Here is a 19,767-nt window from a genome sequence, read left to right on the forward strand (position 1 = left end):
GGGTCCCAAGCCAGGGACCCTTGGGGCCCTGAGACCTGTCTCATGCTTCGGGCAGGAACGAGAGCCTGATTCTGTGGCTTCCAGACCAAGAGCCGGACCCAAGACATGTGCACAATGACCTTGGCTGTCTGTGTTGGAGCAGCAAACACACAGGATCATCACAGCTACCCACACAGATCACTGAGACCACAGGGTTGGCTGGGTGGTAACAATGCCCAGTGCATGGATAGATGCTGTCTTGTATGAACACCCACAGCGGATGGGCGGCCTCGGCATCCGTCTGGAGCAGAGACCTCCCCACATGAGACCTAGGGGAAGGAGGCCATGGAAAGATTTACATCCATCTCTTGTCCCGCACAACCAACACTGCAAGTGCTAAAACATGAGAAAGCAGCAGTCTTTGGCTCCATCTTTTATAAACACTAGTTTTCTTCAAAAATGTACAAGGGAGCATACCAAACTCAGGAACAATGGTAAGAGGAAACCACAGAAAGAAGGGGGAATGGAAAAATATACAATGTCTCTGGAGATTATACATTCATATCAAACTTGTTTTTAAACTCCTGTTTAATATCGGATACAATGCTTTTTAACATAAAAAGACAAATGTGTACCTTATATTAAACTATTCCATACAGTCACAAGTAATGATATAAAGCAAAATAAGTCATTTTTGTCCTTCTAAAAACCTTTCAAGAACTGTACCTTCCCCCCAAAGCCAGGAAAACAGAGCCCACAGATATATCTGACACCCACATCTCCCCAGCCCCGTCTTTGGAAAGCACGTTCAACAAAACAGGACCTCTGGCGACTCTCGCTACCACCCGAGGGTGCCTTCCCATGTCAGCATCGCTGGTTCCTTTCTTCTAGAAGCTGGTTGTCAAACATTTCTTTTTCCCTTCAGAAGACAAAAAATGACATCTTCATTTTAGTAATTAATCATGTTTTAAAGAGCACGAAACAGAGGAGGTGGTGTATGTTGGGGCAGAGTTTCAAGTTGAGAAGATGGAAAGTTCTGGAGATGATGGTAGTGATGGTTGCACGACAGTGTGAATGTGTTTAATGCTGCAAAACTGTGCACTTAAAAATGGCTATGGTGAAATTGTGTTAAGTATCTTTTACCAAAACTAAGTAAAAATAAATTTTAAAAGTCTGAAATATCATATTATCCTCATTAAGTGACTCCCTGTTAAGAAATACTGTGTTAACAACCACTCAGCTGGCCACTACATTCAGGATAGATGTTAACCAGGAACACTGATTCTGAGGGGGGCCTGGCAAAACATGGGAACATTGGTGAGGTAAGTGTGCATGCGTCAGATCAAAACGAGAAACACAGGCAGCCTGAAAAAGAGGACGAAGGAAATAGCACACACACTACTCCCAGTTCACACACCTCTGCAATGCACAGTGTAATAAAGCAAGTTGTGTGCACAACTGCTTAACCTGCGAGAAGAACACAAAGGTGATGGAGCCCATGACAGACAGACCATGTGGGTGAAAATGGACCAAAGGATAGAGAGTGCAATCACTAATCGTGTTCCTTAGACCATGACCCTGAGGCATAAAATGGGGCCTGTGTTTTTACCCTAGTTCAGTGACAGCCAATGAACCCCATTTTCAAGGCCATTTCATATATGTTTCTGGCAGACAGAAATAGTGAAGAACTCCTAACACTCTTAATGTTGGCAAGCCAGCAGAAGGGAGAACATGGAGCCCTGGCTGGCGTGGCTCAGTGGGTGGAGTGCCAGCCTGCGAATTGAAAGGCTGCTAGTTCCATTCCCAGCCAGGGCACATGCCTAGGTTATAGGACAAGTCCCCAGTTGGGGTATGTGAGAGGCAACCAACTGATGTTTCTCTTGCACATCAATGTTTCCCTCTTTCTCTCTCCCTTCCACTCTCTCTAAAAATAAATAAGTAAATAAAATCTTTAAAAAAAGAAAAAACCAACCCCTGGCTGGCATAGCTCAGTGGATTGAGCACGGGCTGGGAACCAAAGTGTCCCAGGTTCGATTCCCAGCCAGGGTACATGCCTGGGTTGCAAGCCATAAACCCCAGCAACTGCACATTGATGTTTCTCTCTATCTCCCTCCCTTCCCTCTCTAAAAATAAATAAATAAAATCTTAAAAAAAACAACAACAACCAAGAAAAAAGAAGGAATGGCATGGAAACGGGGATGCAGTCATAGGAGCAGAAGGCTGAGCTCTGAGGCGCTGTTGCTCTGCCCTCCACCACCTGAGGCCACTATCTTTTTTTTTTTAATCCTCATCTGAGGACATCTTATAGTATTGATTTTAGAGAGAGAGAAAAATTGATGTGAGAGAGAAATATCAATCAGCTGCATTTTATATGTGCTCTGACTGGAAATCAAACATGCAACCCGAGTATGTGCCCTGACCAGGAATTGCACCCACAACCTTCTGGTATATAAAACCCTCCAACTGCGCCACCAGGCGTGGGCCCAAGACAACTGCATACAGAGCCAAGAGAGCCTTCTGTGGGCAGCTGTCATCCACTGCAAGCCTGTCATCCACTACAGATGATAGGTGGCCCTCCTAACCCCCTGCATTTGCTGGGGTCCTTCCTAGAAAGGATGCCGAGCGTCTTCACCCCTGAATGTCCCATGACAGTGCCCAGTCAACCCTGGACAGAGCCCCTGGCCTGTGACTCTAGTTGAGTCTTCAACCTGTCACTGGCACATGGTCAAATCTGTTCCCAGCAAGACCTGGCAGCACGCCCAGATGGGATTAGGGGCTCTGGGGCCAGAATTCCAAGGTCAACTAACCACACCAATGTGAGAGAAACATCTTGATCAGAGCCTTCTCTGACTGGTGAGGACCCACCAGGCCAAGTGTTGCCTGTTCTCAAATAGCCATGGCTCTGCAGCAACAGGAGAGAGTTGGATATACAAACATCCAGCCCCCAGCAACAGGAGATTAGGCAGAGGGGCCTGAGCACATGTCCAGTGGTCACCCTGGCCACCCCTGGGCTTGTGTCCATTTCAGGGACCAGGGCCCGTGGCCCAAACTGGCCAGAGGACAGAACTTTGACTGCTGGCTTTACCAGGTTTGCCTGGCAATTCATTAGCCAAGAGTCAATGTGTATTTTCAAGTTTATGTGACTCAAGTGGGCTTCTGGACCAACATGTCAAGAAAAGGGGCCTCAGTCTCAGATACTAGTGTGAACATATAAGCCTTGGAAGATAAGCTGCAAAATGGTTGGGACAGGGCCCTGGGCAGCCTACCGGTAGCTCAGCAAAGGTCCTTTGATGTACTTCTCCTCGGCTGTCTTGTAATCTACCGCGTCCACTGCAGAGATTGCACAGATGATGGCCTGCAAGAAGGGGACAGGTCAATACCGGCCAGACCACTTGTGGTGCGAAACTCTGAAATCCACATGGGGCCAGTTTGACTCCATGCTGGCCTCCAGACACATCCCCGTTTATGGCTCAAAAGATATGGACGGAACCCATGACAGCTCTGCTTGTAATAAAGTTTATGAATTAAATCAGTAACATTACCTCTGGACTAGATGAGAGTTCCTGTCACTAAAAACATATAATGAAAAGCAGCACCCAAACAAGTGCATTTTTGAAAACTTTTGAGTTTACTGTTCAAACATCAGGGCAGGTCTCTGTGGGGCCGTCCTGGGCACTGTGGGATATGGAGCAGCATCCCTGGCCCCACACCCTCAAAAAGCACACAAGGGCTTGAGACTTTCTTTTGTTTTTGTATCTATTTGAGACTTTCTTTTCACAAATACAAAGTTCAACATACTTGCACTTGACAATGTCTTTTGCACACTGTGTGTACACGCCAGGCAGTGCCCTCTCTGAACTTAATGGTAACTAAGGAGCCATATCTGCTCCTCACCCAGTCCAGTCCCAACACTGAGGGAAGTTAAAATACTCCCCTTTTCCTGAGTAAATTCTGGAACATTTACTACCTGTGCACGTAGATGACGCCCGCATTTCATTCTCTCAGGGCTGGCAATGAAATCAGAACATCCGGCTCTGTGCCACTGCCCACGGAGGAGCTAGGCGAGTGCTGGGCTCCACAATGCAAACGCCTCCAGGCAGGTTTTGGGATGGTGGTACCCCAGCACCAGACCGCCCCATGCCCCCTACAGCCCATGCCTGGGCAAAGTTGGGCTGGGGTTCTGGTTGAGGCCACATCACAGACCCCCACCACCCGCACACACAGGACGTTCTGCTGGCCACTCACTTCAGGCAGAAGAACATCCAGGATGAAGCGGATTCTGTCACCATTGATCTGTGTCAGCATCCTGCTACCCGTCTCCTGGTAGACCCCCTGCAAGTACTTCACCACCAGGTCCAGCTGTTCCTCGTCCTCCAGGTACGTCTCCACACACGTCATGTACTGCCCCGAGTTCAGAAATGTGTTCAGCCACCTGGATGGCTTTGTGTTCCTTAAGATGGCCTGCAGATGGCTCTCAGCGCCCCTCGCCTTCACGATATACTCAACCAGCTTCTGGTTGGCACGGTCCCGTGCAGCCCGAGACCGGTCGGGCAGGACTTTTCTGCAGGGCTGCCTCCTGCCCCAAGGGCTCCCAGCCACAGGCATCTCGGGGTCCTCCTGGCAGAGCTGAGGGAACCGGGTCCCTAAGACATCTTGCTGGATGGACTTACGCACAGGATAGCCTGCAAAGGAGGCACACATCCATGGGACCGCCACCCAGCCAGGTGGGGTCCCGTTCACTGCATTCTGTGGGGGTGAGGAGGGCCCCAGGCCTGGGCGTATTGGGACAGCCACATTCCTGAAGAGCTCTTCCTTTGTTAGGAGCTGTCTTGTCTCTCCCAACTCTGCCCTTCAGCCAAGTTTAACCTGAAAGAGCAGAGCTCCTACAACCCTCCAAAAGCAGCATTAATTCATCTACCTCCCTCTTTAAGGACAGAAGGAATGGGACCGTGTACAGAGGTCAGTAACTGAGAACACAAAGCAACAAGGAAAGTGCTGTTCGTGTATTTTAACTCTTGGGTGTTAGCACAGACAGGGTGGTTTTGGATGTGGACCTACCATCCAGGCTCCTACCACAGGGAGGGGACCCGGGGGTGCTCTCTGGACACCGGGCTAGGCTGCACGGTCCTACTATGCAGGAGCAGGCTCAGGACACCTCTTGCTTTTAGACTAAAATATGGGCCATGCTAGAGGAGCTGGTGGACTTACTTATATCGGCTGCATAATATTCCAGAAAAGAGCCAGAGAAGGAACCACAACCTGCAGAGGAGAAAGGATGGGAGAGGGCATGTCACACATGCAGTACACTCTGGAATCCCCTAGGTTGTAGGGTCCTGTTTCAGGTCCAAGCGGACCCCTTCCAGCCAGAGGCCTGGAGCAGCACAGAGCCTGGGGCAACACAGAGCCTGGATCCCCAAAAAGGCCAGGCATTTCTGCTAACAAGCCTGATTTAGATTCCCAACAGCCTAACTTGGGGTGGGCTGAAATCTGTTCTGGTTCAGCCCACCCCACCTTTTGTCCATGTCCAACATCCCCACATCTGCCTGGGCACCTGCTCACCCACCCGTGCTGGGGACACGACTGGCCAGACTACCATGGGGAATGGGCCGTGCTCAGCCCTCACTAGAGAGTCTGCAAAGGAGGGTCTGCTCTCCCTGCCCACTCCCTCTGTCTGATGCCGTGGAGGTCCCACATACCAAGCCGGACCCTGTAGTCAGTGATCAGGGAGACGCACCAGCCAATGGCCTGGTCAAAGTCCTCCTTGGCCTTGTTCTGCAATGAGAGAGAAAGCAAGTGTCAATGGGAGTCTGCTGGGCTCCTCACCACTGCCTGCTATCTCAGTGCCCTTGTCCTCAGCACCTGATACCCGGCAGGTGCTCCCAGGCCAGGCTCCTGAGGCCTGCAGGGGAAGCCTGGCAAGGCCCAGGTCTGGGGCTGGGCTGCTCACAAAATGGGCCTTTGTGAGCCTGGCTCTGGACCAGAGACTTAAAGGCTCTAAGAAGAGGAAGGTGGATAAACATCCAAAATTGCAGTTGCCATGACCACCATAGTGAGAAGACATTAAAATCATGTGAAATAAAGGAAAATGGAGACAACTGTACTTCAACAATAAACAAATAAAAAAATTACAAAACAAACAAACAAACAAACATGTGAAATAAATCCTTCTAAGAGATGTCTTTGCGCCTAGAACTTGAAGTGCAGCAGCATAAGGCTGCAGGGAGGGACACTCAGCCACTACCAAACCAAGGACAATACAACTGGTGAGGCTTTCTTAACTGGGACAAGCTCTTAAGAAATGTTCACAGGCTCAAGAGAACCTGAGACCCACATCCTGAGTTACCATTGCTTTGGCCCAGCCTCTGGCCTGTGGTTGCTGCATGAGGCAGGCAAGGGATGCAAGCAGAGCTAACAGCCCCAGAGGTAGGAAGACAGGGGCTCACTGATTGGCACCTGGGATGGCAGGCAGTGTGGCTCCTCAGGAAAGGAGATACACAGGGCTCTACAGATGCCACAAAACAGTGACAGTCACACAAGCGTCAGTGGAGGTAGTGCTAATCCATCAACAACCCAGAACAGGTAACACATCCACCCCTTGGAGGTGCTGCTCACCGCTACTCAGACAAACCAGTCCCTTGTGCTCCCCTACACACCCATCTCACAGGTAAACCTGGGAAACAGGAAGCCAGCCATGGATGCCCTCTAGGCATCTGGACCACAAGAGGCCCATGTGCCATCTTCTTGTAACATCTCAGAGCAAGATCCCCACTCCTTCCTGCACACTCCATGGGGAAGCTACAGGACCCTAAGAATGTACACAACACTTAGAGAAGCAATGTTGCTCCTGGCCTGGAAGCTGGGTGAGCAGCTCCCTATCCAAGCAGATTGGCATTCAGGGGGGCATGCAATCAGGCTCCCTCCAGAACCCCACTGACAGGCACTGATAAGAACCAGGTGTCTGGTGTTGGCTGTGGGTTAGACGTTGCAGTGAACAAACTTGAGAACAGACAAGACAGAGCGGGGCTCGTGTCATGGCTATGGGCAAATTGGAAATAAAAGGGCTGGGGTCTGGTATGGGTGCCAATCTTCTAAACACTCACCCACCCCTGCAGCCCAAGGCCTGCTATCCTCAGGGAAACAGGGCAGGCATGGGCAGTGAGCTCCCCAGATCCCAGCACTGAGAATATGGCTTACACACAGACTGCTTCCCAACCTGGAAACCCAGGAAACCCTAGCAACTGCTGTGGGAACCCCTACGACAGAGTATAGGCAGGAGTCTCCCCACGTGTCCAGTTTCAGTATTTTTGAAAGCTGGAACAAAAATCAGTTTTTCAAGGCTGAACAGTTAGCATTTTGAATGGAGCAGCCCTCACAGTTCATGGACTCAGGTGTGTAACAAAGCTGATCAAAGAATGGGGACAACACAGCCACTGGAAGCACAGCAGGTACCCTAGGGAGTGTCCTGGCCCCAACTCAAGCAGTACTCAGGCACCACGTCGGGGGGGGGTCCCTACTCTAAGGCACCTTGGTGTCTCATCCCAAGGGCGGGGCCTCAGAAGCAGCCGGAAGAAGCTGGCCTTGCACTCAGGTTCTCTGCCACCTAACTACGCACCCCCAGCCCGGGACAAATAATTCCTCACACCACAGCCTCAGTTTCCACCCCTGAACAACAGGGCAGACAGGTAGCAAGCTCCTGGGTGATTCAGAGTCCCATGCAGGGACCCACGAGGGTAGTGGCAAGAGCCAGCATGGCAGGCACCTAGTACCCTACAACAGTGGTTTCAAAGACCCTACAAAAGACACTGTCACCAATCACAAAGGAACTATTTAGTTAAGCACAGATAACAAGCCACCTACCAGAAGTGCCTGTTTCTCTTTACAGTCAAAGTGCTTCAGCCTCCTAAGAGGCACCGTGATGCTGCGGGAAGCAGAGGCAAGGTTACATGAATGGAAGACACTCCATGACCTAAAAGACATTCTTTTCCTCTGACAAAGTTAGTAGGAGCCATGCTAGGGCTTCTGCCAGACCAGGTCACCCAAGACAACTGCTGTCCCCAGCTGCTTGAGGTAGCCCCTTGAAGCCAGGCCTTGGAGGGATGGGTACCCTCTAATGGGTACTTATAGGGACATAGCTGGGGCTGCTGTGCAGGACGGGCAGATGCCAGGGCCCAACCTCCACATTGCTGGTGACCAAGAGAGGGGTGGCAGCACCCAAGTGACAGAAGATCAGAGAGGACCAGCTCCACAGCCACCTAACTGATGAGGGATACGGTGCCTTCAGAGCTCACTGGGAATAGAGTGACACATTGTGTGCGTTCTTACCCCGTGATGAAGGGCGCGTGCAGAAAGACGGGCAACGAACCACATGGCAAAACTCAGATTGCATCAGGTTTGCTGCTCATGACCTGTATGAAGGGAGCCACCTTTGCTAATTCGTGGAAAATGGGGGTCTAATGCTCGTCTTGCTGGGCGACCTTTCAAAGCCAACAAATCAAGGTGGGAAAACTGAGCTGCGGAACCTGGCGACCACACCCCAGACGCCTGCTCCCCGGATCCTACTCCAGAAAACATCTATAAAGAGCCAGGGACAGTGGGCTCACCCTCGTCCTTTCGGGTCCATGTGTCCTTCAATGAAAAGCACACTTGCTTTCTTGTCTCTCCGCCTGATGCTCTTGACCTATGGGTGAAGTCAAGAAAACACAGCATCAAGAACCGAGGAAGAGCAGTGGGCTTTAAATACTTTTCTGACACCATCTCGTTGAGTAAGAGGTGACCAACTGGTATGTGTGACAGGGAATGCCACTGGCTGGGGGACAGAGGTGAAGCCCACACGGTAACATTCTTAGGGACTGCCCAAATTTTGCTGCACGCATGGCTCTGAGAGGCTTCACAACTGAGCAGAACCAGGCAGGATTTTCTTAAATTTTTAAATAAAGGCAACCACACCTGCTGCTGCCAGCCGTCTCCATGTGATTGTCATGACTGACTATCCCATGGAAGAGCAGGGCTCATTCCGGATCAGCCCAGGACACGAGACGGGGGCAGGGCCTGACCCAAACCCGCGCTCTCAGACTGTGAAGGCCGAGGAACCCCTCCTGTCGTGCCTCACAGGCTGCACACATGGTTTACTGGCAAGTGTGGCCACGGACACTCCTGCCCCAGAAACGTCACCCCAAGAGTCTGTCATGTTGTTGACTCGTTAACCAGCAGGGCTTCCACGGAACTGGTGAAAACAAGGAAAGGGCTGAAAGGGCTGGAAAAAGGGTGCCTACTGCAGGCAGGATGTGACACCTGCTGGAAAGTGGGTGCTGGAGGAAGGAGGAGGGCCCGATACACGGCCGCCACAACTGTGCCACAGGTATATGAGTTGCCAGGTTCACCAGATGTGTGTTCAAGCTACAAATTCTACCCATAAATGCTTCCTTCTGAGTCTGGTTCTGCCCTCCCCATAGCCATGCCGTCCTATACACGGAGGCCCTGTGACCGCAGGTCAGACTCATCCAGACGACACAGCTGCTCCTGACTACAGCTGATACCTTTCCAACTTAAATGCCATCGTCTCTCACTATAAATTATAGGAGTCCAGATAGAATCATGCAGATCCTGTCTCAGCTGGAGGAGGATAAAAGGAGAAATGAAGGGGCGAGAGTAGCCAAGACAATGCCTTTGCCTAAGCAATAAACTTACCATTTGCAATGTCTGGCGCAGACAGAAAGCAAAGCCACAAACTTGGCTTACATGTAGCTCATTCACCTCACTGGGGCACTGGGCAGTATTTCAAATGCCCGTTTTCATACAGACAACACTTCCTACCCCCAAATATGAAAGATTAAAGAGCTACCACAAGAGGCCCTGGATGGTGTGGCTCAGCTGGTTGGAGTGTCAACCCATAACCAAAAGGTTGCCGGTTCCATCCCCATTCCGGGCACATACAGGAGGCAACCAATCAATGCTCCTCTCTTATATCGGTATTTCTCTCTCCCCCTCTCAAAAAATGTTCTCAGGTGAAGATTAAAACAAAAAACAAACAAACCAAAATCTCCCACAGGGAAAAATTCTGAAATGCGCATTTAAAATAACAAGCAAGCTGGGTATTTTTTTCAGGCAGGTTTTTCCAAGCCTAGTCGGTAAAAATTTGACCTGTAAATCTTACCCTCACTGGCGCCACAACTACTAAATTCCCTTTATTTAGGTATAGGTGTCTCCAGAAATCTTCCTTGTGAGCTCATCACTCTTCGTAGTGATAATTAAATGGTAAAAACATTTGCCCAGGTCCAAATGTCTAGGGGACTAAGTAACTGCACTTAGGAAATAGAGTTGTTCTTACCACTGCAGGCCAGAAGGGGTATTTTTGGTATTTAAGCCAGACCAACATTCCTACTTCAAATGAGCGTGGCTCTAGAATTAAAAAGAAAGGAAAACAAAAAGAAGAGACAAGTCAGATCCATGTCAAGCAGCAAATCCATCAGCTTGAGAAAACAGTTACTGCGATAATGTTTAAATGTGTTGTTAATACAATTCACAGAGAGCACTGGAAAGGTATTTAACTCCCACCCTGGAATCTCAGGGCTGATTACGAGCAAGCTGAATGGTAGGCACCACACTGGTTTCCTAATGGTGACAGTATGCCACAGTCACATAGGTGGCGAAACAGGGGAAGCTGGTAGCAGGGACTCTGTACCGTGTTAGCAATGTCTCTGTAAATCTCAAATTATTCCAAAATAAACATTAAAAAAAAGTGTTGGTAGAAAACTAAAATGAAGCCAATGGTACACAATGAAAACCCAACATGAAAACTCAGTTTCTGAGAAGCTCATCTGTGAGAAACTGGGGACTTTTAAGGGGAAAGAGAATTATTTAAAATAATCATCAGAGAATTACAAAATTATTTCTGAACAAAATTAAACTGAATTCCACCAAAACCTCCCCAGTGAGTAATTAATTTAAATGTTTAAAAAACTGGGTAACAAAACCTCGGAGAAAAGAGGCTGGTATTTGACACAGAGCCAGGATCCTCCGTCGGACACTGCGGTGAGAAGGGGAAGCCGTGCTGGCTGACGACCTAACAGTTAAAACTCCCCACAGTGAGAAGCGAGAGCGAGGGAGGGCAGAGGCAAACTGGGAAGCTGCCTTCCACAGGTCTGTGAGGGACAGTTACCCCATGAGAAGCCTCCCTTTCTCGGAGGACAATGGGTCAGGGTGCAGACGGCCAATTCAGAGACCAAGAGTAAACAGCCAGCCAGACAATCAGGATTACGGGGAAAACCCAAAACAAATGGAAGCAGAAACCAGGAGAAAAATCAAACATTCAGGTTTTGGCAACCCAGGCAACCTGACCCACATCTTGTGGCAGACAGGGCAGAAATGCCCCTTTGGAAAAAGGCAATGTCCCTTCTCTGTGGCCTAGGAAGCCCTGTTCAAGGGGCTTATGCTACAGAGTTACTTCCCAGAAGCATGCATCACAGGCACTGTCCCCATAGCTGGGGGACAATCTATACACTCAACAGTGGAGGAGGCTCAGTACGTGACTGCCCAACTTTCCCAGTAAACAGTAACTAGTTTCCACAGAAAATAATCACAATGCCATGTGGAAATATAAAAAGAAAATGTCTAAATTACCATTAAGAGAAAAAAAAAAGAAAACGCAAACCTGTCAGTACAGTGACAGTGAGAGAAAAGCACTCAGTGGTTTGGGAGAAAAGACTGTGACAAGGATACTTAGGCAGCAAGGGGGACGTGGGGACACCCTGGGGCTGTACCCATGTCATGGCTTCCTCGTCTTGCACACTGTTGCCACTGGGAAGCTGGGGGACCCGTCCCCATCCCTCCCTGTACATGCTATTTCTGCAGCATCCTGTGAATCTACCATTCTTTCAAAATTGAAAGGTCAAAAAAGAAAAACAGGCTAGATTCTGTTAATGTGAGAGGTTCATGGGAGAGTCTAACAAGGGAACTGGTCCTCAATCACTTTTTTCATGACGCAAACTGACTTTGTATTGTCACCCTACGATGTGGGTCCCTAGCTGATCTGTTCAAGATGGTCTGTTCAGAGCAAGCAGCTTGTGTGGGAGGGCACAAACTCCTGCCTCTGAAAGACACACAGATGCCATCTCCAAAAGCCTGTGAGGGGTGCTAGGTCATACCTCAATGGTGGCCAGAGAGCTCTCACCTGTTCACTCAGATGTACTATTCCCACAAGGGGACGACAGGATAAGGGAAGGAAGCCATATGCTAACAAAGAGTCCCTCCTTCCTCTGTGTGGTTAAGCTTAAGGCAAGGAACAGAAAGTGTGGCACTTTCCAAGGTCTTGGCTCAGCAGGAGAAAAATGAAAGAGTAAGAGACTTTCCAATAAAGGTTTCACAGTGGGTCAAGAATGCACACTTCCTTCCAGAGGACGGAGATGCTTGAGGGCATGCCTCCCCCAATGCCTAACCCCTGGGTCATTCTCAAGCCTTACCGTGATATAAAAGGATTCTTGGGAGTTCCTCATCCTCCTCTTCCTCCTCCAGGATGGAATTAATGGGATCAAACTCCATTGACTCTTCAGAAGACTGACGGTCTGCCAATAATGTCAGATTAGACTTTCATGGTCAGTGGCTCATCCCAAGAAAAATACTCCGTGATCCGTGACCATCAGTGAGAACAGATCCCATGTTACACAGACTTCCACACTGCCCGATTCAAGTGGGGTGCACTTCCATTAGAGGACATTTAAAAGACAAATAAATGAGACAGAGGGTGAGACAGAGAGGGGGACGCCTTTCACACTGAAGCTGGAAGGCACAAGAAGCAATGGAAGTCACAGGAGGGTGACTGGATTCTGGGCAGGATCCCTCTTGTGGGGCTTCTTTCTTTCCAGTGTGAAGCTCTCAGTGGATGTCAGGGATGGGGGTACAACTGGGAGACAAGGCAGGGCTGTACTCTGCACATGGGGAGGTGAGAACCTGTGTTCTGCGGGGAAGGGGGGGCGTGCAGCCTGTGAATATGCCAGGGTACAGGCCTCATGAAGGAAGTTTGGACTTAGGGCAGAACTCCGGGCAGTAGGTAGGTAGCAAGTAAATTCGAGACACCCCAAGAAGCAGAAATGAAAATATCCTAATTAGCATTTCAAAAGTAAGTGGCTCGCTACAATGTGAAAATGGGAAAAAATCACAGTGCCCAACTGCAGTGGCACAGAAATGTGACTATACGGGAATTCCTGAGAAGCCAGGAAACTCTGCAGTGAGTCCGTCAGTTTGAGATCCCTGTGTCCTCACTGCTGCAGCGGTTTAAGAGGGAATTAGCCCTGGCTGGCAAAGGTTGGTTAGGTTGCCGTACCCATACACCAAGGTTCACACCAGATATACACTGCAGGTTCAATCCCAGTCAGGACATATACAAACAACAACAAATAAGTGAAACTACAATGTGGTATTTCTCTCTCTCAAATCAATAAAAAAATTTAAAAATTAAGAAATAAATATTAGCCCTAGCTGGTGTGGCTCGGTGGATTGAGTGCTAGCCTGCAAACCAAAAGGTTACAAATAAAAAGTTAAAAAATAAGGCAGTTAATCCTGGGGACAGAGGGAGCATTTTCACGACCACCGTGCCTCCCACAACAGGGCTGCACAGTACAGCGGGCAAGCTGCCCCAGGCCCCACTCTGTCCCCTTCCTCCCCGTCGGAACAAAAACGACACAGATATAGTGAGAAGTAGGAGTCGTTACAGCGCAGTGGAAGAGGCAGACAGAAAGGAACTGGGAGGTCTGTCTGATCTATTCTGGTCCTGATCTCACTAAGATCTGGTTTAGGAGAAACATGGGCCTGGCTCTGAGTCTGGTTGAGGGAGGACCCGCACCCCACCCTGTCCCAATGGTGGGACAGACCTACCTTCCTCCAGGACATGAAGACTTGTGTCCTCCGAGGGAGAGAGAGGGGTGGACCTACTGGCACTGCGCAGAATCATGCATCCCCTTGGCCCAGACCTCTGGCTGCCACCGGAGCACAGCTGCTTAGCAGGCGGGTCTCGAGAATCCAGGCAGGCTGGGTGCATACTTGGGCTGCCTAATGGCAAACCCGGGCGGCGCCCTTTGGCACACAGACCCTGCTCCCTAACTGCAGAAGGTAAGCTCTGGGCTGCTGGGCTGCCTGCCTCTTCCTCTCTCTTTCTTTCCCCATCTCCCACTGGAAGGGAAGGGCCATTCCAACATCCACTGGGCTCCTGTGCCAAATTTCTTCCCCTTTTACTCAGGGTTGTCCCATTTTCGAGGTGTATTCTTGATTTACTCCGGTCCGGAGAACCACATCTGGTTGAGACCACCAGGGCAAGTGGGCTTTCATTTCCCCCAATCCTTTTTTTGTGGTCCACTTGGCATTTGAGATCACTTTCACTAGTGGACGAGCGTGACAGCCTCTGGTACACTCGCTCCCTTCTCTCAGATCCAGAACTGTTCAACACCCCTTTGTGGGGAAGAAATGAAGGGTTGGGATCACAGAGTGAGGATGCCCGTCCCACACGCTTCTCTCCTGCAGTCACAGCCGTTCCTTCTTCCCTAGAAGAGCTTTCTTGATGCGAACGGGTTCTCTCATTCAAAACATCCAGAGCCACTCGAAGCGACCGTCTGTAGGTCAACTCCTCCACAGGTTTCGCCGAAACCTTGTTCTGTGAGGCTGAAGGATGATAAACAAACAGAGCCCGGTGACGTCCAGACGCCCTGGCACTGCCATCAGAGCACTGCTTTACAGGCTGGGTCTCATCTGGTAGCTAGTTTTCCACCTTAAGGGAGGACTAACACTTCTCCCCTCAGTCTTCCCCAAAGGGGGACAGAGCTACAAAACCATAGCTGGCTGTGGGATCTGTGTTCAGGGCTGCAGGGCTGTTTTTTAAAAAACAGATTGAGTGATTCTCACCTGGGTGGGTTACAAAAATAAATTCCTCCAGATTACAAAACAGTCCTGCCAGCAAAACATATTCAGATGTTTCACAAATCCTCTTGCAGCCTGACAACTCCCAATTCAATCAGGGTCAATGAGAGCCCACTTCAAAGAAATAAAGAACTGGAAGGCATTGTATTCTGGGATGGAGGGCAGTAGGGTGGGAAAGACCATATGGAGAAGACTCCTTGTGGGCTGGTCAATTTTCTGTATTTCTTTCCAAGAGCAGGAAAGAGTACTGGAGGCGCTGAGTTCAGCCTGGCCTCTCTCTCTGCCACAACAGCATCGTTTATGCGTTCCAACACACAAAGACCTGGTGCTATTCATGGGAACCAGGTGACAGATGCAATCTTGTAGCTCAACGGGCATAACCTCCATCAACACAGGACCTTCCTATGTTTCATATAAAGGTAGCCACAAATAACTGGCCACCAAGACGACCTGAGCAAACAGGCGGCGATGACCAAGAGGTGATGGCTGACACACCAAGGGTGTGCAGGGGTGGAACCTGCTTTGAACAATAAAAAAAATGCCTTTCCAAAGACACAGGAATATAGACCCTATTTTACAAACACAATAGGAAGGAATTCTAAGGACCCTTTCACAAGACAGTCCCTTGCACATGGGACAAACACTCCTACACTCTGAGGAGAAAGAGAACTCAAGGCTGCCTGAAGTTGGGGTTTCCTGGGGAGTGAGGGTGCCTCCGCAATCCTCCTTGGGGCTAGGTCCAAGCAAAGTCTCCCACCTATGCAATATGCAAAGAGGGCAGGGGTCACTGAATTCCAGCAATGCTAGTGCCAGGTCAGACCAGCCACACTGTGCCTTCCCCACTGGGCCCAGCTTCGGAATTTAAATACACAGACTCAGAAACCTTGGGCATAGACCAGGCAGCAACAACATCATTTTACAGGATGAGGGGGAAAAGAAATGAAAATTCTTTCCACCTCCCCTCAAGGGACCAAACCCATTCAGTGTTCTGTGTTCCCTGGAGGCCATGGATGTGACCAGCAGATCCTGACACCTTGCCGTTCTGACAGTCAAACACAGATTGGCCCTAGCAGCAAATGCTACAAAGGTTTAAGGTTCCTTTCCTTAAGCCCAGGGAATTCACGTTCCCTTTGTGACAGAACTAACTGGTGAGTCAGATCATTCTGACCTGGACGTTGTGTCCCCTACACGTATGTCCCCAAACCCTCCCTTCCTCTGTTAAGGTCTCACGGATCCTTACCCAATAAGGCAGCAATGTCCTCGATGTGGGACTTCCTCAAGATCTTGGCTTCCGTGCTTTTCACTCTCACTCTGCAAGGACAGAAACGACGGTCATACGCTGCTGGATACCTGACAGGCCATGGAGACATTTTCAAACGCATTTTTCTTCAAATGACAAAAGAACTAGGCTCATTTTCTTCAGTCTCAACTTTCCACTTAAACTAAGTTAAAGCCAACTAGGAATCATGTGCCTGAGGTTAGAGACAACAAGGACCCTGGTGAATATGATTTTTTTTCCTCCCTTTTAAGACAGAAAAGGTTGGCTGGATTTAAGAATAAAAATGAATTCAAATTGTGACTTTTATAAGGCAAACCCTACTTTCAACTGCACATATAACTCTTTCATTTTGTTTTCAGAGTAAAGATAATGTCACTAAAAGCTGTTTACAGCCCAGCAGGTGTTTTAGTTTAAAAGGATGTGCTTTCCTTTCAAATTCAAGTATTCAATTATCTCCCCAGCCGCAGGGAGAGTGAGCTGGGGACTGACCAAGCTTAGAGGGAGGCTCTGAAAGAGGGGTGGAGACCTGCCACAGGAGCCCTTCTCGGTTGTTTTAATTGTTTATAATAGGGAACTCTTCCATCAGACACAGATACCAGTCTTACATGATCTAAGCATTTTAATCTTCATTCCAGATGATTTTATGGTCTGCTATCCCAGATAATCAAGAAAACAATAATGTACTGCCAGAATCATGGGTCTGCCTTCAGAATGCTAAATAAGTTTATTAGAGGGACAGGCTCAAACATCAAATATTTCAAAACTGATGGACTTACTACACAAATTTGTAAAGAAAAAAAAGACAAATAAATCCATGGGAAGGAAATACCCTATTTGAACACCAACGATGAGAGTTTACCCTGTTGTAATTTATATTTATTACATTTTCGTACTAGTCTCTCTGGAGATCACACACAATGCCTTGTGTAGATCCTCAATTTCCAAACTGGTATAAAATAAAATCAGTTATTTTTCTCCTAAGGACATTATGAGAATTAACCATTTACAATAACTAAAGAGTTGATTTAATAAGCCCTTAGACATGGACTTTCCTTTTTGGGGGGAGGAGGAGGTACCAGATATCCCATGAGGAAGAATATAGTATATAAAACAAACTGTTAACACTTAACTTTTTGTCTACGGAAAGTATTTGAACATTTAGAAAAAATTCCTTTTTTCTCTTAGTTAATATCTCAGTTCTGGCCAAAACCTGTTTAAAAAAAAAAAGAATCCTGGTTATTATGACAGAGCAAACAGCTGACACAAAAGAAGCGAGGACAAACAGATACAAACACAGCAGGTAATTCTTTAAATACACAAGTACAGAACTTCAGAGATATTCTGTCTCATCTTCCTCATTTTGTAGGTGGGGAAACTGAGGCACAAGAGGTCAATGGCAGACCCCCGACAAGGATGGACTTCTGTCATGCAGTTTGATTTTCTTCCTACCACTTGGCTGGAAAGTCTTCCCAGATCCTCACATTTACTATCACAGGGCTCCCTGCCAGAAATTTCCTTGAATTACAGCCGTACGTGCCTTTTAGAGCTGTTAATTTTTTTTTTTAGCGTGAAAAAAAAACAAAACACTTCCAGCAGTTTAACCTTGTAAGCACTCCACCAAAACCCCATTAAACGGGGAATGAGATTCGGTGCCAACAGAAACAGCAGCCAACTGTTCAGGCTCAATTATTCCACTGAAGCTCCCGAGTCTCTCTTGATAAAGATTTTGTCACCTGAAAAGTCATTTCTATTCCTGAAATTAGGCAATAACGCTGTCACCTTTGCAGGCCATAATCGCTCTTTCCATCTGCAGAGAACATACTTGGCGTCCGTCATGACTTGGACTCATGTGGCAACTGGGAAGGATGTGGCACACAGTGCCTGAAGGTCTGGTGCGACGGACCCTGCAACAAAATTTGCAGGGTGGTTTCTAATTCGGTTCACTGGTAACTTGAAGGCAGATGCAACCCTTAATGCCAAAGGTTATGGGAGTTTATCCCCAAGTTGTAACCCTGCATGAAGATGCTTGATACCAAAAAGAGATGATCTGCCCTGGTACCTAGGGTAGCACCTTTTTTCTGTTGTTGTTGTTTTGGGTTTTTTAATAAATGAAACACAGCCAAATTCCCTTCCAAAACCCTGTATCTAGATTATTTCTTAAAGGCTCCTAAATAAATCATCTCTATCCTGAAGGCTGCCTCGGACCTCAGCACGGGAAGCATTTCTAACAAAATGCACAACCGATTTCCATTTGGGGAGCTAACAGTTGACACCAGGGCAAAAAAATAAAATCGGAGGGAAAGGCCTGTTCTTTTGGCCGCCATATCCCTGAAGGACGGGACAGCTGCAGGGGCTCCTTACATCAGTGGGGAAGCTGGCTGGGCTGTCGGCATAAACGCAAAGGAGCTGGGGGGTCGATTGTGCAAAGGAGGAATTCACCACAGCAGCGAAGGTAGGTTAGTCAGCAGGGGGTTGGGGGCGGTAAGGCAGCAGAGAAGGGGTTCAATCAGCAGAAGGGGATTCAGGCAGGAAAGGCAAGGATTCAAGCAGCAGAGGAAGGGTTCAGACAGAGGTGGTGGTACAGGCGACAGAAGAAGGGGTTGCGGCCAGCAAAGGGGAGCTCACGCAGCAGGGTAGGGGGGTTCAGTCAGTAAAGGAGGGGGTTCGGACGGCAGAGAGGGGCTCACGCAGTAGAGTGGAGGGTTCAGGCAGCAGGGGTGTTCGGGCTGAAGGGGGGGACATCAGGCAGCAGAGATTAGTGAACAGAGGTGGAGCTCACGCAGCAGGGGCGAGGGAGTTCCGCGGAGGCGCGGGTCAACGCCCCAAAGAGCCTCTATCGGGGTTCGCCACTCCCCACCCCCCAGGCCCGGCCGCCTCAGTCTCCAGCAGACCGAAGAAGTACAGCCCGCCGGGCTCACCGGGCGCCCAGCCTTCCCAACGCGGCGTCTCGGAGGCCAGCGTGGAGAGCGAGGAGGCCGCGGTGGCTCAACGGCGTTGGCACCCGCGCCGCCCAAGCCGCTGCTGCCGCCGCCGCCCACGCCCGTGCTCACCACCACCTCCTCCGCCGCCGCAGCCGCCGTGGTTCCCAGCGGGCCGGAGGCGGAGCCAGTCTCGCGGCGCCCCTGAGTTTTTCCCTAGAGCTGACCAATGGGGCGCGAGCGACTGAGCCGTGGTCCCACCCCTTCCGCCGGGCTGCGAGCGAGGCTGGCTGACGGACAGGTTGGCGTAGGGCGGGCGGGCGCAGGCTGACTGACCGGAGCGAGGTAGGCGGGCGTAAGACTGATTGACGGGCGCGGAGCGGGTGCAGACTGACTATTGGGCGCAGGGTGGGCGGGCGCAGACTGAGTAAAGGGCGCGGGTGGGCGTCAACAAACTTAACTGTGGGAGGCCAGGCAGCGAGTCCAGCTTAGAGTGGGGTGGGGTGTGCAGACTGAGTGATAAGTGATAGGTGATGTGGGCGCGCGAGGGTGACTGGCGGGCAAGCCACCTCCATATCCTGGCCGCTTCTCTGCGCGAGTTTGTCAAGGGCTTTGGCACGAAGCTGTTTGTAAACCTGCCTGGGGTGCCTGCTACCTCCAGTCAGACCCGCGCGGCTTGGCGCGGAC

At 49.6% G+C, this 19,767-nt stretch overlaps 1 protein-coding gene across 6 annotated transcripts; it reads right to left on the minus strand.

Annotated features, from left to right (window-relative positions):
- Window positions 1-396: 396 nt before the first annotated feature.
- On the minus strand, window positions 397-19,312 carry PWWP3A (PWWP domain containing 3A, DNA repair factor). 6 transcript variants are annotated; one of them, XM_036032113.1, is made up of 14 exons: window positions 19,213-19,312; window positions 17,942-18,066; window positions 17,293-17,372; window positions 16,124-16,194; window positions 13,849-14,628; window positions 12,438-12,539; window positions 10,307-10,377; window positions 8,580-8,656; window positions 7,837-7,945; window positions 5,676-5,751; window positions 5,188-5,238; window positions 4,225-4,661; window positions 3,246-3,334; window positions 397-898 (listed from the first exon to the last, which is right to left on the minus strand). In XM_036032113.1, the coding sequence occupies exons 2-14, from the start codon at window positions 17,996-17,998 to the stop codon at window positions 844-846; spliced, it is 2,055 nt and encodes a 684-aa protein (XP_035888006.1). In that variant the 5' UTR covers window positions 17,999-18,066; window positions 19,213-19,312; the 3' UTR covers window positions 397-843. The 6 variants fall into 6 exon arrangements, with proteins under 6 accessions (XP_035888006.1, XP_028375759.1, XP_035888005.1 ...); XM_028519958.2 differs by having other exon boundaries at window positions 7,837-7,897; window positions 19,213-19,309; XM_036032112.1 differs by having other exon boundaries at window positions 19,081-19,248.
- Between the last annotated feature and the right edge of the window lie 455 nt (window positions 19,313-19,767).

This window comes from Phyllostomus discolor, chromosome 8 (assembly GCF_004126475.2).
Source record: "Phyllostomus discolor isolate MPI-MPIP mPhyDis1 chromosome 8, mPhyDis1.pri.v3, whole genome shotgun sequence".
NCBI lineage: Eukaryota > Metazoa > Chordata > Mammalia > Chiroptera > Phyllostomidae > Phyllostomus > Phyllostomus discolor.

Excerpts from the sequence above, each read along its gene's own strand:
- PWWP3A (XM_036032113.1), bottom strand. The coding sequence starts at position 17,998 with ATGACGGACGCCAAGTATGTTCTCTGCAGATGGAAAGAGCGATTATGG. Across the intron at positions 17,373-17,941 it reads AGCGATTATGGCCTGCAAAG|GTTTTGGCCAGAACTGAGAT; the intron begins GTGACAGCGTTA and ends TTTTTTAAACAG. Across the intron at positions 4,662-5,187 it reads ATATTATGCAGCCGATATAA|GCTATCCTGTGCGTAAGTCC; the intron begins GTAAGTCCACCA and ends CCTCCTTTGCAG.